Source organism: Megalopta genalis, chromosome 10, assembly GCF_051020955.1.
Source record: "Megalopta genalis isolate 19385.01 chromosome 10, iyMegGena1_principal, whole genome shotgun sequence".
Taxonomy (NCBI): Eukaryota; Metazoa; Arthropoda; class Insecta; order Hymenoptera; family Halictidae; genus Megalopta; species Megalopta genalis.
In genome coordinates, this window is record NC_135022.1 from 8,826,660 (window position 1) to 8,846,274 (window position 19,615).

Here is a 19,615-nt window from a genome sequence, read left to right on the forward strand (position 1 = left end):
TAACTTGAATCTTTCGAAGCAACTTTCTCCACGATTACGAATCTTTCGAAAATAATCGACCGATCGATCGAATTTTTCTCAAAGTCGTTGTTCCACGAACAACTCTGATACTAATTACCTCTCGCGATTCGCTTTCGCGGGGATAAAGCATTCCAGGTAGAGGAACGGGTGCATTTTCCTCCGGTGGCAGAGGTGCATATTCTACCGGTATTTCGGGATATTCGATTTCGGGGCCCGACTTTCCGGCTGTCGCGGAGCCGATCAAGAGAAACGCTAAACGCCACATTCCTGAAAGCAGCAAAATTATCTCACCGACAAAATCATCGGCTCTCCTTCGGAAATAACTGGGGACGGTTCGTCCTGATTTACGATTACGCGAATGTCGACAAGATTTTCTTTCCGTTATTATGCCATATTATGATACGTTGAAAAATATGAATCGCAGGTTCTATAGTATACGCGTACAACGCGCAACCGACATCGGTCGAAGTACGAACATTTCTTTGATGATCTCCGAAACGATACCGATCTTCGGATTAATCTGTTCGGTTTTTCGTGTCATCGTATCGAGTACGTTATTCGGTAAGATATATAAGATTCGTTCGAAGAATAAAGTAAATTATATAATATTATTCGACGAACAACTTCTTAGGTCGCTCATCGCGCTTGTGTATCTTGCGATAAATATCCGATAAAAAGAATGCTAAGATATCGGATAGGTCGAAGACTGTCGTTCGATCGTTTATTTCTCCTTCTTTCGCTTTCTCTTGTTCCCGATTTGGTTTTAACGGAATTACGTATCGATCGTTCGAAATACGCGCGTATTTAAAATACTGAAAATATTACTTTCCAGATATTGTCGCTTAAAGTTCCGACCGCCGATTCTTCGTACGATACTTTTCACGATAGGGTGTTGAGGGAGCGAGTACAAAATATGATTCGACCCGGCGACGAACGACGACGCGGTTGGAGACACCACGTTGGGTCTTCCGGCTATCCTTTTTTCGCGAAGGATCCGGCCACGGGGAGCAGGGAAGGGAAGGGAAGGGAAGGCGATGCCCCTTCCGAGGAGACGACCGTGATATCGAGCTCTCGGCATTTAACCCGAAACTTGTCTTGGGAATAGATCTCGTCTTCGGTATCTTAGATTCGCGATACATCGTCCTTCGTCTTATAAATTTCAAACCGGCGTTTCGACCCGTGGCACGGTGTCGACACGGCGAAGACGAGGACCGCTCGAAACGAGATGGAAAGAGTCGGGGTGTGCGCGCTATACGGTATGGCATAGCACAGAGAATAGATCGAAAATGCGATCGATAACGTTCGGGGGTTTGTCGACCCGATCGAAACAAAGGTGTATAACAAGGTGTAGGTGTATTTCGCGTGTAAATCCCGTAGCGGTAGGGTGTCGCGTCGGCATCGGCATCGGTCGCAGCAATATCGGCTTCCTGGCACGGTGCCCTCCTACCTACTCCTACGAGAGCAGACTTCCCTTCCCAAAGCATCAAATCGTTTCCTCGTGTTGTACATGTGCAGCGTCGCCGCTGCTGGCCCTAATTCTTCGAATGGACACCGCGAGAATTTAACGCAATTGCTGCTGTCAATGTCTCTAGTTTTATACCTCTGTCTATGTTTATGTTTATGTTTGTCTATGTCTATGTCTATGTCATAGGCATAGGCCTGTGCTATGCCTACGTCTGTCTATACCAGCATATGCTATGCCCGTGCCCATGTTTATACTATAGCGGCGGGAACGATGCTCTCGCGAACAGTATCGATGGATCAACGGAAACCCACGCATCTTTTGCTTGCGAATAATCGGCAAATTTGCTCCAATTCGATCGCTTGCTTCTTTGCGAATCGAGATCGAACGGCTTGCAAATTTGTCTTCTTTCGTTCCGATCGTTATCGGACCGCGGATATCTATGCATTTATGGCATCCGCTGATTTTTCAAATGTAAAATATAATCGTATAAATTAAGAAGGTCCGATAGCATTTTTTATAGTTTTTAATTAAAAAATTCTAGCACCATCGTACGTGCACGTAGAATATCTGTGCGAGGGAACGATACGCAGCTCTCGAATACGGCTTCTTTTGCTCGGCTATTATAGAAAAATTTCAAACTAACGGTTGCGCCTTTTGTTCTCGGACAATATCTTTCTTCTTTTGCATTTCTATGGCTCGTTCGAGGAGACGATTTTCTCGATTCGCTTCGTTACAAATTCTCAACCAAGTATTTTTCCGATCAAAAATCGTACGAAAATCGCATGTATATATATATATATATATATATATATATATATATATATATATATATATAAGTATATATATATAATACTATATAAGTATCCGTAACGCGATCGAATAAGAAAATCAGTTCACACGAGTAATATTTCGGTCCACTAAATATGTATGTATAACGCGCGCCAACTGTTTTAACGCTAAACTATTACACGTATGTAGAACGTCCACCCTTTTCAGCTGCTCGACTCTCTCGATCGACTTAAACATTTCTGCTGTCGCGTGGTTACTCGATCGTCGAATTGCGAATTTTCATGCGTCCACACAGAGCATGTTCGCTTTAGTTTCGGAAATCTCTCTCGGTAGTCGAAAGAAGCGACTCGTGGTAAAACAGTCTGCGAAACTAGGACCCTAGGACAAAGAGAATCTCCTCTTTCGCTAAATGTTCGTCGCACAGTCGATTCGATTAATTATAATAACAACGATAATAACGACGACGACGACGACGACAACAACGATAACGATTGAACGCGTCTCGCGCGTTTTCGCAGAACAGTCTCGAGAAATTCGTGAGCAAAATAGTTTCCCATGAAAATCCAGTTCCGCGCGGCTAGGGTCAGAAAACTGATTAAACCACTCGATCGCGAGGTCAATGAAACTCTTGTTTGCGCGTCGAAGACGGCAACGATCCCACGAACGTGCTCCGATCGCTTCGGAGATCGTTCGATCGACTCCGAGCAGAAAATTTGCGCGTAGCTCTCTCGTCGGAGCCGGTCTATGCGCCGGTCCGCCGCGGTGCCGGTGCGCTGCTCCGGCTAACTTTTCGAGACTCACCTGTGTGCAAGTGTCAGGCCCGGAGGTTTGCCGAACGAGATTCTCGCATCACTGACGGATCGCGAATGAATCGTCGTTCGTGGATCGTGCGTCGATAAGCAGCGTGGACGAGAACTCGAATTCGCGGCGGTTTTTTGTGTTTCCGGCCGCGGTTAAAAACGCCGCGTGCCGCGTTGATAAAACTTGGCACGTTCGCTCCTGTTGGGATCTTACACGCCACTAGACCAGAGAGGATCGCTCGTGCTTATACCTATCCCGTCGGTCCGCGCCGCGCTCGTCGGCCGGCTAGGCTGCTCTTATATATCGGGTGTCCGCGTTTCAAAGCCATCGACGTCGCGCCGAACGACAACTTGGTTTTTCTTTCGCATCGTTGCCCGATTATCGGCGTATCATTTACATGCATAAATTTGCATCGATTATAGTTTCCTGTTTGGGCATTCGTCGTTTGTTCCCCGGTATCGTTCCAAAGGAGTTTGAAGAAAATCTAAGATTTTTTTTCGTCTTCTCTTCGCGCGGGTCGTTGATCCGCGCGCCCTTACGGCATCTTGGAAGTTTTTAGCTCGAAGAAAATATGTCATGGTTTCGTCTACCGGCATTTTTAAATAGTCGAATCTCTGGAAAACGTCTACGTTGACAAATATAAATTATAGTTTCTTATCGTTGTTGCCGTAAACAGAATTACGCGGCAAAACGATTCTTTTCTCGTGCTAGTATATGCGAAATGTGCGTATTAGCATGTTTTCGATATACGTATATTTGCAAGCGCGGCACAACGAGTCGCTAAAGCTTCGATGCATCTTCCTAATTTTAAATATCTGGTTAAACCTCGCGTGCTCCTCGGCAATTCATGGCCAGATATATTAATATTTGACAGCATTAATACTTGGGTCCGTTTGGGCACAAGTAAAATTTTCTTTTTCCCAACTATAAATAGTTACGGACCCGAGCCTCGTTGGCGCGGCTCGGCTCGGCGCGTCGGCGCGTCGGCGCGTCGGCGCGTCGGAGTGTGAACCGTGTTTTGTTTGGTGCAGAACCGAGCGCTAAAAACGACCGACGTGTACTAGTTGTTTTACGACAATATAACGCGAGACTGAATTTATTTAGATTATTTAGAATTTCTACTAAAATGTTCACGCGCGTATGTTACCGTTCTATCGGAAATGGATTTCGAGCCTGTTTATGGTAGAATCGATCGATCGCACCGATGACATAGCATATTCGAAGTTTAAATCATTTTATTCGCAGTATGTACATATACATAGTATACGCGCGACGATGCATTTATCTCGATTCTGAATCTTGACATCTGGTTGGCGTTCGTTCGTTGGTCAACCTGAATTGTGAAATTTCATTTCGTTTCGTTTCGTTTCGTTTCGTTTCGTTTCAGTTTAATTTTAGCTTAAAAAGCTTTCGATGTAAACGTCAATTTTCTATTTTCTGGAAACGTTCCCTTTTTTCTATACTGTTCGGAACGCGTGTTCCCAGATAATGTAACATAGGCTGTTCCCCCGAAGAAGCTAATTATCCAGATAAACCAGATAATCCGGAAGAACATAAAATCAAGTACTATTTATCATCCGCTGTTAAATACCCTGCGGTTACTCGATTCTCGTTTCGCTCTTCCTCCTCCTCCTCTTCCTCCTCCCCCTCCTATAAATAATCCGAATTTCAAATGTTCACTTATAGTTGCGTTTCAATGTATCTCGATCCAATTTCAACGCAGACTCTAATGAAATTACCATCGTTGTTGCGAACAGCTAAATTTCACGATCGCCGCGAAAATCCCATGGATCGATGTAGCAAGCAAATTGCGACTTTCTCGATCGTTTATGCGTACCGCATTCCTCGTACCGCGATGGACACCGAATTATTAGAGAATTTTACGCGGAGGAAGTTATTTGTTACTCGTCGGAGTCGGTCGGAACTTTATAGGTCAGCCGCGTACACGAACCCAGCGAATCACGTTTGTCACATTTTCAGCCGCTTCAATTCATCCTAATTATTCGCGATTCACGCAACAACAATTTGCACGTTGATTTCAAGAGAATTAAACGGCGCGCGGAATGGCCCGGCCCGACTCGGCTCGGCTCGGCTCGGCTCGGCTCGGCGCAGCTGCTTCGACCCGGTGCAAGCTTTAAATTAGTATTCCGTGCAAACAGAGATTAGTTCGTTGACACTTGTCGTAGGTATTCGTACCTGTGCTCGAGTATGTTTCCAGACTTCTTGCTCGGCGTCGTTCGTGGTTTCCTTATCCGGTGTACGTACGAGACTGCGCGTTATCGGGACGCGACGACGATGTTCGAATTCTTTACGCGCATACACGCTTCGCGAACGCTTTATCTCTGCGCCAGAAGCATGTTTCTCGGTACCTTTGTATACGCGATACTGGAAACTTGTAATTACATATAGTACGTTATCGGATGCGCACGGTATTGATCGATCGCAATTAGTACAATTGCGAAAGATTGCGCGACGGCTGGCCGTTATCGAGACTATTAAATAAATAAGGGGTATAATCTCCGTGAAAATATTGTACTATACATAGTGCATCGAGATAATACGCGTTTACCGATTTGTTTGTTCGGGGACATCGATAACCTATAAGCGATCAAAATATGTATATTTGCGGTGGATCGCTAATCTTGGATGACGCGCGATCCACGTTGCGTTCGTTCGCTGCATTTGCTCTATCTTTTGCGGATCTTTGTCCGAAATTCCGACGCGATCGTAAATGCATTCTATCTCGTAGATGCGCTGAAATTATTTCTTTAACGAAAGAAAGAATAACGAAAGAATCGTCGTCGTTGTCGTACGATCGTTATTATCTCTTTAATTTCTAAAACAGCTGGTATTCGCCAGAAATCGATAAGATCGTAATCTAAACGTGCCGCGGTTCGCTCTGTTAATCGGTCGCTTGTTAAAGTATTAGTATTTCAACTGAAAAGATAGAATAATTTGGAGAGTTTGAAAAAAGCGTATAATGGAAAAATTTCACGACACCGATGCTAAATATTCTTTATAGTTTCGTATACGTTTAGACCCGTCTAATTGATTTAAGCGGATCTAGGATCTAGGATCTAGGATCTAGATCTAGATCTAGACGACGCGGCGTTTCTGTTTTATCGATACTCGATAAAATCGATATTCGCAACGAGAAGCGAACGAGGAGTAATATTTAAAAATAAATGACGGAAGATGCGCGATCGGTAATTCGAAGGTGTATCGTTGAAATGATTTCGATACGTCGTTGGAACGTTCGAACGATGTTATTTTTTTTAAGGACACGCATTGGTCGATAACGGTGAGAACTGTCGCGAGAATTGTCACCGACGTTACCACGAACGAGGTACAAGGGTAGACTCTCGGCACCCGATGTATTATCACGGACGAGGTATCGAAGTCTCGGCCAACGACCATCGTACGGACATTCGTGCGAGATAAGTTCTAAAATACCGACGTCGCTCGAAACCGGAGGCACGGAGGCTTTCTCGCGCCACCTGCTTAAATGGAACAACGGTCGGCTGGTGAACTACGTAATCTATTTTACAATGTTGCCGGCTCTAAAAACACGATGTACAATGTTGCAACGTTAATTCTACCAGAAACGTTCGATTTTTATATAAATTTGTACATCGTCGCTATTATCATCGTCGTCGGCGTCATTGTGATTTATTAATTATTCTTCTGTTCGATTACACAGATACTGTTCATAGAATAATCGCATCGATACCATTAATTACATTTTCCATCTCTCAAACGCGTGCTATCGATATTTTTCACTTTATATTATTACTTTCGCGATAGCATTAATTTACGGTAACGTAAGTATTTACGTAATATTAATAATTGGCAGCAAGAATTTACATTTTACAATTATAAACTGCCATATTGTGGTACTCGCGCGTGTTCTATTCGAACGTACGCGATCGCAGCATCGAGCAACCGACAGAGAATTCGTATGGGATAGTCGCTTCTGGTCGAGCGAGAATATCTGCCTAATTTTACGTCGGCCGAGGGCTCGACTCGATTAATAAAAAAGCGAGAGACCGTCGGCAGACGGGAACACGGAGGTCACCATCCTTCGAAACAATCGGTGACTTCCGGTCTGCCGCGTCCGTTTCTCCGCGTCGCTTCGATACTTCTGCATCGATGTTTTTATTCTTCTTTTTGTTCGGTTCGTTCAACATTTTTTACATAAGTACGACGCGCTCCAATTTCGTTTCGGTACGATCGAACGTTCCGTTACGAACGTTACTCGACGACATCGACGACATCGACGACATCGACGACATCGACGACATCGACGCGCGCGCGAAACGTTCCGATAATTTTTCGATTTTCTTTTTCGGAAATTAAACGTTCGTTCTAAAAAAAAGAAAAACTCAAAGACCGCGAGCTAACGTTAAATTTCGAGTCGTATATCCGATGTTCGAGAACGAACGAGAGAAAAATATTGTTCGTATTTTCAAAAATTTTGCAAACATTCGATAACTTTCGACAAATTAAGAAACATCGTTTATTCGAATACGCGTTCACGCGATAGATCCCCGAGAAACTGTGCGGCGTTCGCGTTCGCGTACACGCCGACGTGCCACGATTTTTCACCGACGCTCGCGCGCGGCTGCATACCGACGAGAATGTCCAGTCCGACCAGCTCTCCTCGTCGCTTTTTTCCACTCGATCGTTGTCGCTTCATTCTTTCGAAACGATAAAAACATCTAACGCGACACGCACCGAGGCGAAATCGATACCGAACAGAATCTTGTACGTGGATTATGGTCTTAGACCATAATCCAGGTCTACTTCGCGACCGTCGCGCGTTTCTGCAACGATGCGTTAGCGCCGGAGCTAGTTAGAGTCCAGCCGCTGTATTTCCGCCAGAACGCCCACGCGTCTTCGGCAGGATGAATTCATCGCGTATCTCCTGGCCTAACGCGGTTTTATCTTGCGGGAAACGGCTGGTCGTTGGCCCACGTTGCTCCTCTTTTAAATATCGATTCGACGATCGCCGCCTTTAACGCGTCGTTCGTTAGAAATATGTATCGGCCCGTTGAAATATGAACGACCGCGCGCACGCGTCTCTGCCCTCGAAGCGTTTTCGTCGAATCTCTCCTTGCGGAAACGAATCCGAATCTACGCGTAGAGAATACGTTCGCCGGGCGCTCGCGTCGAGTTGCGACATACGCAAAAGTTCGCTCGGAAAGATGTCCTAATTCGAAGAATCTAATCTAATCTATTATATTGTGTATCGCGTAGCTTCGACGCGTTGGAAACAAGCTAAATCGTAATCTACGAGCATTTACGCGAGCTAGCTGTTCGTTCTCTTTTCGACGATATTATAAAATATTACGGGCCCCGTATCGTATGCCCCGTAAACGGTAATAGCGATCGTTCCGATGGAAAGAACGAACAAATGAAATAGTCGTGGACGGTTGCAAAGACGTTGGAACACGGCTTAAAAATTCATGAAATCTGTCAACTTTTTACTTTTTACTTTCCACAAAAATCTACGAAAATCTAATGTACGCTGCAGCGACGAAATTCTCGGCAACCTCCATAAATTCCCTGTCGGATTCGTATCCGACAAATGTGTCCAGGTTGAAACGTATTATACGTACACTTTGCGTTTCCGTGAAAATATACATATATTAGATACGAATATTAGAAATTCGATCGTTCGAATAAATTTTCCAGATCTAGATAATTTGTCCGTTTCTTCGTTACAATGTGAAACGGTTTTTTTTTCGGAGAGCTGGAATCGAGATGTGGAAACGTCGGATAAAAATGAGCCGAATGCCCTTAGTTATTCGAACGTCGTATCGTCGCGACAATGAGTTTCCTTGGACGAAGAGGAGATAAAAAGACGAACAGGAAGGTTTCGCGGCACGTCGCTAAATTTATTCTTGGGCAAGCACGAACTTTATGAATTTTCCACGAATACTCATCTCGCATTCGGATGAGCGGGACGCAAGGGCCACGGACGAACCATGATTCAGAAATTGTCAGCGAGAATTTATACTTGAAGCGGGGAGGGATAATTAAATGTTTGTACGTACGTAAGCATGTATGTACATGCGTCGTACCATATTAACGCGCGCGCGCGAGAATTTTATCGTACGTTCAATTTTATAATTTACTTTTGTCGTTGCGATATTTTCGTATTACGAATTTCGTGCGAATCTTGAATACGAACGGTGTTGGTATCGCGTTCGCGTTTATATTAATCTTGCCAGTTTCGAAACTACGATCGCGACACCGTCGAAAATTCAAGTAAATTCGAGTCGAACTTTGTCGAAATTTGTTCGCGTCGATTAAATTTCGATAGGGCCGATTCGAAATACCGATCGCGATTACGAACGTACCGCAGGGTGGAGGAAGCAACGATGCTCGAAATACGTTGTTTCTTCGTCGTCCAAATTTTCTCGCTCGTTCGCGTAACGTCGTAACGAATCGATATTGCCATTTTCGACGTTGTCGCAAGATACACGGTCCTACAAAGTTGGATGCCGGTCCACGAACGCTTGTTCGGCGACGCGCGAAGAAGCGTCCGAGCGGCTCTCTCGAGGGACGCTCGGATCGGGCGGAATCGCAACGTACTCGTACCTGCGATTTCTTAACGCGCGTAAGCGAGTAAAAGGAGAAACCGCTTCGCGGAGGATTTCTAAAGACGAGATAGCTTTCCGTCATCGCGCGTGGGTGTATCGATACGTTGGTCGCGGAAAGGCAACGACGAACGCGAGCGACGCTCCTCCGCGCTCCGGCTAGCGTGGTTCGCCGGTCGGTTGGACGGAGGTTTTGTTACTTTTTACGCGATGCGATTCGGTTCGGTTCGGTTCGGTTCGAGCTTATAAATAGAAACGAGAGCACTTCGAATATAACGAGTATTTTCGTCGACCAAGTAAGTGGCAAGAAATGCAAGTTTCAATGCGGAAAGCGTCGCGTCTCGGCGTGTTTTCGATCGAAATATTGTCACGTTATCGACCAAGTTTTCCGATCGAATCTTACACCTCGACGGTCGATCGAGATTTTGTTCGATTTTCTAAAAGAAGGCTTTCGAATTTTCCCGTTTCCAGATCCCATCGAGTTCCCGTGAATATAACGGCGATTCACGAGCTTCGATTTTACCGGACCGTATTCCGTATAAGTTACGAGGTAAAGATTTGCTTCGACGCGACCGAGTTGAATAATTTTAACGAGATAAAATTGATACCGAGAACCGTTTTAAATTCTTCGAACGTTTCCACTGTTTTCCTCGATTCGATTTTTATTCGTTCGATCCACGAATTTTTGTCGGAAACGAAACGAATCGTAACGATGTATCGCGGTGAGAAAAATCAGAGAAAGACGAACAACGGACCGCTTTTCCGTGAAAGCGGATAAAATAAAGAGATAAACGTTCTTTCGCGTACTACGTACGACGCGCGTACCTACACACGGCTTCCCTTTATCGGCGAGGCGGGAGATTATGGAAAAGTAACACCCCGAATAGCGGAACTTTGACTGCGTAAGAACGCGTTGAACGCTGGAACGGTATACGCGATACGCGTACACGCGTATGGCGAATATAGGGGCAGAGAAGAAGGAAGTAGGTTTGTTCGCGGTATGTTTTTTGGATTCCGATGTGCCAGCATACGTGCCGCCCGCGTAGCACGCGTATCCGAAAATCGTTTAAGCCGAACGAAATACAGGTACACGCGTCGGTACGACGAATTCGGACCGTTCGATTTTTTATGCTCGTTGTACACGCAACATCGTCGATTATTTTCCACGAAATTGTTTCGATTTCGTGGGGACTTTGGAGGTTGCCGTTGGACGGCGACGTCACAGGCAATGGGGTCCCATGCCGTAAAAAAGCAACATGCCGCGGAGCTACGGTAGGACGCTCCCACTACCGAGTGTGTTTCATCGTCGATTGAAAGAGAGAGAGAGAGTGAGGGAGCGGGAGCGAGGGGGGGGTGAGCCAGAAGGACGGCGACGGCAGAGAGGAAAGGAGAGAAGAAGAGATGGAGCGAGATCGGTGGAGGGTGAACGAGCGAACGAGCGAGCGAGAGAGGGTGAGATTGAACATAAACTCGAGTGGTGGGAGTATATGGTGGGTCCTCGAGGGAAAGTAGCGTCAGTCGCGCGGCACGCGGCGCACCGTACGCGTAAGGGTTTTTCGCGTCGGCTTTCGTACGGTGCACACACACGCAGTTCTTCGTTTTCTCTCGTTCTCTCGCAGCCGATTAACACGCTTGTGCGCACACGCGATCGATCGCGGTCCCGTCGAATCCTCCGGTATTCTCGTCTTTCGAACGGGAGCACTTGGAATAAATCTGGTAAGAAAACGAAACAAGTTACGCGGAACCGCGCCGCGCCGCTCTGCGCGCGCGGTTTTCCTACGGATCGTTGCGAATCGGACGTAACGAAACGAAACAAAAAACTAGAGAGCGAGTGCGCGCGTGTATCCGTGCGTGCCTGTGTGTATGTGTGTGCGTGCCTCTGTGTGTGTGTGTGTGTGTGTGTGTGTGCGTGCGTGCGTGTGTGTGAGAGGAAGAGAGAGAGAGAGAGAAAGGGAGAGGGAGAAAAAAGCCAGTTAGTTCGCGATAGTGTGCCGTTTTGCTGTGGTTGAAAATTCCCGTGGATGGATTATCCTGGTTTCTCGGCGGCCGGCGCGGCGCGGCACGGCGCGACGCGGCTGACGCGGTGGGATCGTGAGAGGCTGCTGTGTGCTCACCGATGCCCACTGAAACCGTAGAAGCGGCTCGGCAGCGACCGAGTAATTATTACCGAGATAAATTACCTCGCACACGAATTACGAAAGGTTTCGCCTTTAATGGGATTGAAACGTGCCTCGATGTTGACGCAAACGGAGCTCCGTTTAAGTTGTAATCTCGGTCCGCTCCATCCGAACTTTGTACTTGTATCCATTGTGCGGCACGTGCTTAGGCTGCATCGTCGCGAATCGTGAGTCATGAGTCGTGAGTCGTGAGTCGTCGCGACGAAGATCTCCGAGCTCGAGCCGACGCGTTTCAAAAATTTGCCCGACCCGGCCGTGTCTCGTCGTCGGAAATCGTCACCGGTGATTCGATTTGCTGGAGACGCTCGAATTCTAAAACCTTCGAATACGATTTTTGCGCGTTGCTCGAAATTACGGTGGAATTACGGTTCATCCGAGCTGGTCGCGATAGCGCGACTGCTCGGACGGCGGAATAATTAATTGGTTGGACGCGACGATACGGCCGACTCTTGCTCGATTTTCTTCCTATTTATGCGCGAAACAACAGATTCGGATAATCGAGGTTGGGAATTCGAATATCGGAAGTTCGATCGATCGTATCGCGACGCAACACCTTGTACGCGTCGGAAAAATTGTTATTTGGCTGTTCGAAGAACTTAAGAACACGCGTGTTACGTTACGTTTTCGTCGGTTCGTTGAAATCATTAACGGAAGAATCGAAACGAGAGAAAAATTTCAAGATATTATTGTACGCCTATCGCGTTATCGGATCAAGGTTATATTTACTCGACTTTACAGCTTTTGCAGGGGGAAATGAGAGAAGCTTTTTCCCGATCAGCGTCCATCTCGGTAATTTTGCGATGGAAAATAATAGAAGACCGTGGCGGCCGGCTCTCTATACGTATAGAGCCATCGTTTAACGAATCGTTTATCTTGGCGCGCATACGACGAAGGTGTTCCGGAGCGTTTTAAATTCCATTCGTGCTCGGAGGTATTCTATTGTGATCGCAACGGCAACCCTCCCCTTTCATGCTAAACCGAGCGTAAACAAACTTTGCAATTAATGCCAATGATATTTCGGAGCGGACGCACGGCCGACTCGAAATAAACGTCCGCTCGCGCGGCGTGGCGTGGCGTTGCGTTGCGTCGCGTTACGCTACTCTCCTACGAATTCTCAGAATATTATTCTCTATAGCAAAAAAGAGACACGTTGTCTTGCTCGCCGGCGTTTAATTTTAGCTTTCTAGAGCCTGAGAAAAATTGTTCGCGGAGTCTGCGGACGAGCCTCTCGCGCGAGTCTCGTTGTCTGCCAACGCTCTCTCTCTCTCTCTCGCCGACCAAAATCGAGCGAAACCGAAAAGAACGCTCGCGCTCGTTTGCTTACCGCTTCGCGTATATCGATACGTTCGATTTTTCGACGCGTACGCGCGTGGGCGGTCCAAGACAATTGACCGACCCCGTAGGTACGCTCTGAAAATATTGTACGTGTACGAGTTACGGATTACAGTTTCGAAAAAATACGGAGCAAAGCGCGTTCGAGGTTCGCGATCTTTGGGTAAAATATGAGAAACGCTGGATATAATCGAGCGAACGAAGCGTGAACCGATTTGGTCGCGGGTCGCAGTTAACAGCGAATCGCTAGCGCGGGTGATTCATTCGTTCCAGCACGGTGCGATTTTTTATTGCAGTTTCCTGTGGTTGTAATCGTTACCTCCTATCGAGTTCCAGGCTGAAACACGCCCGCGAAGAGCGAGACAAAGAATCTTTTGATGCGGCACGACAAAATTTGCGTCGAACGAATTCTCGCGGAGAGGGGAGAGGGGAGAGGGCAGAGGGCAGAGGGCAGAGGGCAGAGGAGACCCCGTTCCTCGTTATTAGTCGTATCGTAAACATTCCCGTCCGCGCGAACGCTTTTCGATCGTCGAAAGAAATTTGTCGGCGGAGGGTTTTTACGAGAGTCCGTGCAACCGTTTTCGTTTCGCGGCTTCTTCGAGGCCGATCGCGAGCTCGTCTCTCGATCTCTCGAGTCGTGTCGGATCGTTTTGCTCTTTCGGTCGCTGCCCATCGTTCCGCTTTATCTCGATTGTTTTTCTTGGTTCCTTGTTCTTATCGATTCATCGCGAGCAAGTTACGGTCAAGCGCGGAGAAATCTGTGAAATAATCGTTTTCCAATTCCACTCGTTCGTTTTGAAATTTGATCTTGTTCCATTTCATTTTACACGGAACAACGAATTATTTCGATTTTCTGGATTTTTCCTCGCGGCCGCGACCGGACTTCCCGATGAAAATGCTAAATGTACGCGTACGCGCATACGTACGGTGGAAGGAAACGGATAAACGAATAAATCGATACGATTTTTATCGGCGCGTTCGCACGGGATGACTTGGACGCGATACTTTGTCGCCGGCGACGTACGCGCGCCACCGATTCGAAATACAAGACCCGCGCGCGCGCGCGCGCGCGGGGTTTACGATTAACGAAAGAACCTACGAATATTTTATAACGGTACGATAAAATCCGTGGAATCAGCGGACGCGCGCGGATGAATTATTTCCGCGTCGTCGCGGAGGTATACGAGTTTCGTAAAACCGTCGCAGAATCGTATATTTTTCTTTCTATTTACTTTCCCCGCTCTATCTCTACGATTCATCGCGGAACCGATCGTAACATTTTTAACGGTCGAAGTGTACCTGTAATTTTTCGTTCTTATTTTTATCTGTGCGCGTACGCGCAACGATCGAAAGCTTCGTTGTACCCATAATGTAAGTTCGAGGCGTTCGGACCGTCGAAAGCGCTCGAAAAATCGTGGCGACGATTACGCGTGCCACGGTCGCATCCTGTGTACGTACACGTATCGTCTATCTTTTTTCGATAAAGCAGCGCGGCGGTCGACGCGCGCGCCGATATTTACAAAATATTTACGCGCATAATCGATTTGTGGCGTAAACGCTCGAACGACCTACGCAACGATAACTGTTCCACGGAAATACACAAATATCGAAAATACTCGCGCAGTCGAGTATTTTGCGAACGATGGATGCGTTTGCATCGTGCGCGCGCGCAAAACCGGTGGACGAGATCGTCCCTTGCGTCGAAATACTCGTGAAAAATCCTTTTCAAGGTTTGCGCGCGTCGTAAGATATCGCGTCGACGAATAGAATCGAAATCGACGTATTCGATAATATTTTTGAAACGACGAAATATAAGTTTTCCCCTACTGTCCGATCTCTCGGAAATTCGGGAGACTCCGAAGATCGAAAGCTTCCTTCGGCCTTCGAAGAAGAACGCGTCGTTCCTACGAACGACGAAACGGCCGATCGCGCGAACGCGTCGTTTCTCGACGATTCTCGTCGACCGAACGAGCTCCGACCGTGCCTTCCGGCTTTATCGGCCGGGTCGGTCCATGCCGGGCCGCGCAGCGTTCGCGATGCCGATGAACGCGCGTCGATGGCCCGACGACGACGCGACGTCCTCTCTTCCGTTCGTGCATCCGGCTTCTACTTGTTTCGCAGGAAGATCCCGAGCAGGATCGTCGTCGGATGTCGGGAGCTCGGAGGGAAATTGGAACGAAGGGAAACCGGTGAAAGGCGAGCGTTTCGGCCGAGTTCGCGATTTTCGAAGGGACCGAGGATCGCGAAAGGGACCACGGAGGGTAGGAAGGCGACGAGAGGAACCGATCGCGGAGCGGTTCGCTGGGACCAGTGCGGCGAACGCCCTCGAAATCCTTCGGTCGGCCTCGAATCGTCTCCGTCTTTCGAGATCGCAGAATCGGCGAACATGGTTCAACGCGGAGCTACGCTGTTGCAAAAACCACGCGTCGGACCAAAAATTTCCACGGATTTCTCCATCGCCGTGCAACTGTCCTACCGGCCGCCGATTTGAAAAGTACGTGAGTATATTTGACAATTTTTGGTTGGTTCGTTCGCAACGTTTGTTTCGCATCGAATCTGGAATAACCGTTATCGTAGAATAGCGTATCGCGTATCGCGCCGTTTCCTTTCCGTCGGATTTATACGCGTAGTCTCGAAATGTACGAAGACGCGCGAATACCGGACTCCTTTCGATGCGGCGACTTTTGGGTACAAGATGGATTTTACCATCGAGGCTCGCGCGTCCGGACCGATTCGAAGTCGAAACGTTAACGTTTTCCGATAACGTTGATTTTATCGTTCGTAAAATTTGGACAATCTCGAGTCCATCGAGAGAATCCAACGACGACTCGCGAGCGCTATCTTTCCTCCTTCCGCCTTCCGCCTTTTACCTTCCTCGTCGTCCGTCGACGGAATTCTGAAAAAATTCCGGTTATCGACGAAAAGAACGAGGACGACCCGAGTTGCCGCGTTCCTAGAGATAACGATTTTCATTCCTTTGGTCGAGTTCGATCGTCTTCCGGTATCCGGCATCTCCTAGCCCAGGCGGGAGCTTCCGTTTTTCTTCGACGCTGCCTCGGCTATTCTTTTCGTCAGCCTCGTTTACATTTCATCGATCGCAATCAGACCCGCGCGCTCTCTCTCTCTCTCTCTCTCTCTCTCTTTCTCTCTCTTTCAATTTGATCCGCGCCACGGTTCATCGGCTGGGGTTGTATCGCTTTTCCGGTTTACCGAGTCCAATGTTTCGCGCCTGTCGCGCTATTTCGATCGAGATCCTCTCGGTCGCGCGCGAATCTTCACCGTTGATCTTCGATTCGCTCGCATCTTTGGCTCGTACATGCTCGGAGAAATCGATCGTCGCCAGGGTACAACGAGCCCCAAAAATCTCCGCTGTCTTTTTCCAAACTCGTATCGGCTTGGCGCGCAAATTATTCCAGTCTTCGGCTTCGATGGCGAACCGATTTCGCGTTGCTTCTTTCGACGTTGTTGAAATTTACATCGAGTCTGCGCGCTTCGCGATAGTTTAACGCGAATCGTACTCGAGTAACGATCTGATCGAAAAAATTGGAATTTCTTTCGAACGTTTGCAACTTTATCCTCGTGGAACGAGTTTCCTCGCTCGTTGCAGAATATTTGTCCGTTCTTCGATGTTTGGAATATTAAAAGCGGATTTGTGGAATTGTTGCTAGATAAAATTTTCCGTAAACAGGATGTGGGAAACGAGCAAAGACGCAAAGTGTACGCTTATTACCGTGTGTGCACGACGCGACACGACGCGACGGGAACTTTATCGTTTAACTCCGTTATTTAACTCGTCGAGCGAACGTCGCGTAACGGTCCGTCGTATTTCCGTTCGTTTTCCCTACGAAACGCGACACAGGATTCTCGACCGAGAAAAAAATGTCCGATCGTTTGTGGGACGTCGTACGTTCGAGGAAACTCGCCGAATCTCGGTGCGTAACCAGGAAATTTGACGCGTCGCACGCGCGCGAATCGCGTAAAAATCCCATCTTTCCTCTTCCGGTGTTTTCGGTGCGTCATTCGACGTATCGTCGCCGAGTCGCGATTCGACTCGTACGAGGAAACGTCGTTTCGATCGGAAGCGTCCCTACCCTCGGTGGAAAATATTCGATCGAAATCGCGGACACGCGCGACGAAAGAATCAATTGCCGCGAATAATCGTCGTAGAATCGATCGTAACGACGAATGAAAAAGCAACGATGCATCGATCGTAAGTTAGGATCGCCGAGGTACCGAGGTCGTCGGTCTCCGACCGTGCATCGGAAACGCTTTTCCGAATAACCGAGAACGTTGTCTTCGACCGAGTCGGTAAAGCTTGAATTCGCGTCTCGCGTTACTTTGTAAAATCGATTTATCGCTGTCTCAACTTTTTAAGAAGAAGATCCGCGCGGTCCATCCGTCTCGCGGCCGAACGTGGCGCACCGCGCGGAGCGTGGCTGACCGCGCGTAGAACGTGGAAGACGGTGGCGACTGTCTCTCGACGTTGTTCGCTGAACATTGTCGTCATCGGTGTGCGTGTGCGTGTGTGTGTGTGCAGGTCGGCGGATGGATGTGGCAACCGCTGGGAAGTCCGAACACGGAAGACAACGCGAACTGGGAATCCGTCGTCATCGCCGTCGGCGACGAAGGAGCGCCGAGTTGACAGAAGTCGGCAGGTCCGCGAGAAGAAAGCGCCAGCGAAAGAAGAAGGCGCCTGGTCCGTTACGCGGAAGGAGGAATAGAAGTAGAAGTAGAAGTAGAAGTAGAACAACGAGCAAGCCCGAAGCGTCGCGACGCTACGCCACACCGGCGACTCAACCCACGAAACTACCCGCGAAAGTTGCTTCCATCTCGCATCCGCGTTCGTCCGACTCTTCCGTCGCTGCCATTCGCGCTGCCTTGCCGCCTCGCTGCTACCAACCCTCTACGATCGGTTAGCAGTTTCTCGTGCCTCGTGTCTCGTGCCTCGTGCCTTGTGCTTCGTGCCTCGTGTCTCGTGTGCCGTCTCTCGTAAACGAGAAACGGGAGGAAAGAAAGGAAGGAAGTGTGCTCGATCGAATCCTCTATATTTTCTTCCGATCGTAAACGGTGCGTGCCATCGAATTTTGGTGATCGTCGTTTCATTGGATACGGTTCTGTTCGGAGATAGTGCGCGCGCGCTTCGATAAATCGTGTTTCGGCCGAGACGAGATCGCGCGTTTCCTAGTGAATAGTGGTGCTCTTGTTCGCCGTTTTTCCGTTTCTCCGTCTCTCCGTCTCTCCGTCTCTCCGTCTCTCCGTCTCTTCGTCTCGCGATAGCGAAAGTCGGTGAATCGGATTTTGCCAAGACGAAAATATTGCTGGTCGCAAGATGATGCTTCCGCGGACGCTGCTGATGGTGCTGTTCTCTGTGCTGGCCAAGGGAGCGCCGAGAGCCTCGGTCATTTACGCGGACGACAAAGTGGTGAGTCGATCTGTTCCATTTTAACGGGATTCTTTTCCGTTGGCGCTCGAGGAATTTCCGGCACGGGAGAACGCGCTTAAAAACTCTCGGCGATCGTTTAACATTTCGTGGAAAAAAAGGTCCGAGACGTTGAAACTCTTTAAAGTTTTTTAAAAACTGCTCAAAGTTTGAATTTTTATACACGATTTCACGCTGTCGTACGGATGGATTTCAAAGTTGTCGGAATCGGATTCGATACCGCGCGCGACTGCACCGCGGATAAGCGTACACGCGTATGGAAAACCATCGTTGAAACCTGTAAATCCGTGAATATAAAAACTCGAGCGTCGCGTCTCGATGGCTCGATCCGATCCCCGGATCCGACGTCGATTCGCTCGTAGACGGACAACGCGCGCGTTTTCCCTAAGAAACGATGCAACGGAGTACGCGCCGCTATTCTTTCGCTCTAAAAACCACGTACCAACGACGTAACTCCGCTTTTCTCGGTCACGTTTCGCTCTTCTCCGCGCATCCACCGACGCCTGCTACGTGATGCCGTCTAAATTCTCGAACCGATGGAAGAGCGACGCGCGCCCGTACGACGATCGAATCGTGACTCTGTATCGATTTCGCAATCGGTGGTACTCGGTTTCTCGTTTGTTGAATATTTTTCAAAAATTACGTAGTCCCGTACGACGATTCGCGCGTGACTTCCTATTGTTTTTACGATCGGTGATTCGAGTTGTTCCGAACGAGAGAGAGAGAGAGAGAGAGAGAGAGAGAGAGAGAGAGAGAGAGAGAGAGAGAGAGAGAGAGAGACGGCGAGGCGAGAAAGCTCTGCCGCGATTATCGTTTCGAAAACTCTCGGAGACACTTTTGTTTCGACCGCGCCGCGAATTCGGCTTACCAGGAAAGTGGGAAACCCGTTGGCGGAAAAACTTCTTCGATGACCTAACGCGAGCATCGGCGGAGCAACCTCGTTATCGCGTACACGATTTCCTTCGTTCCGGATATCCGTCCGACGAGG

At 48.1% G+C, this 19,615-nt stretch overlaps 2 protein-coding genes across 8 annotated transcripts in view; one reads left to right on the forward strand and one right to left on the reverse strand.

Moving 5' to 3' along the window:
• The window catches only part of LOC117222677 (beta-glucuronidase), a 35,126-nt gene that overhangs the window by 4,960 nt on the left and 10,551 nt on the right, over nucleotides 1-19,615 (reverse strand). The window contains exons 1-2 of one of the 4 annotated variants that reach the window (XM_033474515.2): nucleotides 5,273-5,469; nucleotides 119-288 (exon numbers count right to left, since the gene is read on the reverse strand). The exons of 1 other annotated variant lie outside the window; for it this stretch is intronic. In XM_033474515.2, coding sequence (XP_033330406.1) covers nucleotides 119-286 — 168 coding nt within the window. In that variant the 5' untranslated portion in view covers nucleotides 287-288; nucleotides 5,273-5,469. Of the gene's footprint in view, nucleotides 1-118; nucleotides 289-3,076; nucleotides 3,364-5,272; nucleotides 5,470-19,615 lie in introns of those variants that run through there. 2 more of the 4 variants (XM_033474513.2, XM_033474516.2) reach the window with 2 other exon arrangements.
• The window catches only part of Mmp2 (Matrix metalloproteinase 2), a 76,442-nt gene continuing 67,977 nt past the window's right edge, over nucleotides 11,151-19,615 (forward strand). Inside the window, exons 1-2 of one of the 4 annotated variants that reach the window (XM_033474502.2) lie at nucleotides 11,151-11,394; nucleotides 15,309-15,685. In XM_033474502.2, the coding sequence (XP_033330393.2) occupies nucleotides 11,166-11,394; nucleotides 15,309-15,685 (606 nt within the window). In that variant the 5' untranslated portion in view covers nucleotides 11,151-11,165. Of the gene's footprint in view, nucleotides 11,395-15,308; nucleotides 15,686-17,724; nucleotides 18,610-19,615 lie in introns of those variants that run through there. The other 3 variants (XM_033474505.2, XM_033474506.2, XM_033474508.2) reach the window with 3 other exon arrangements.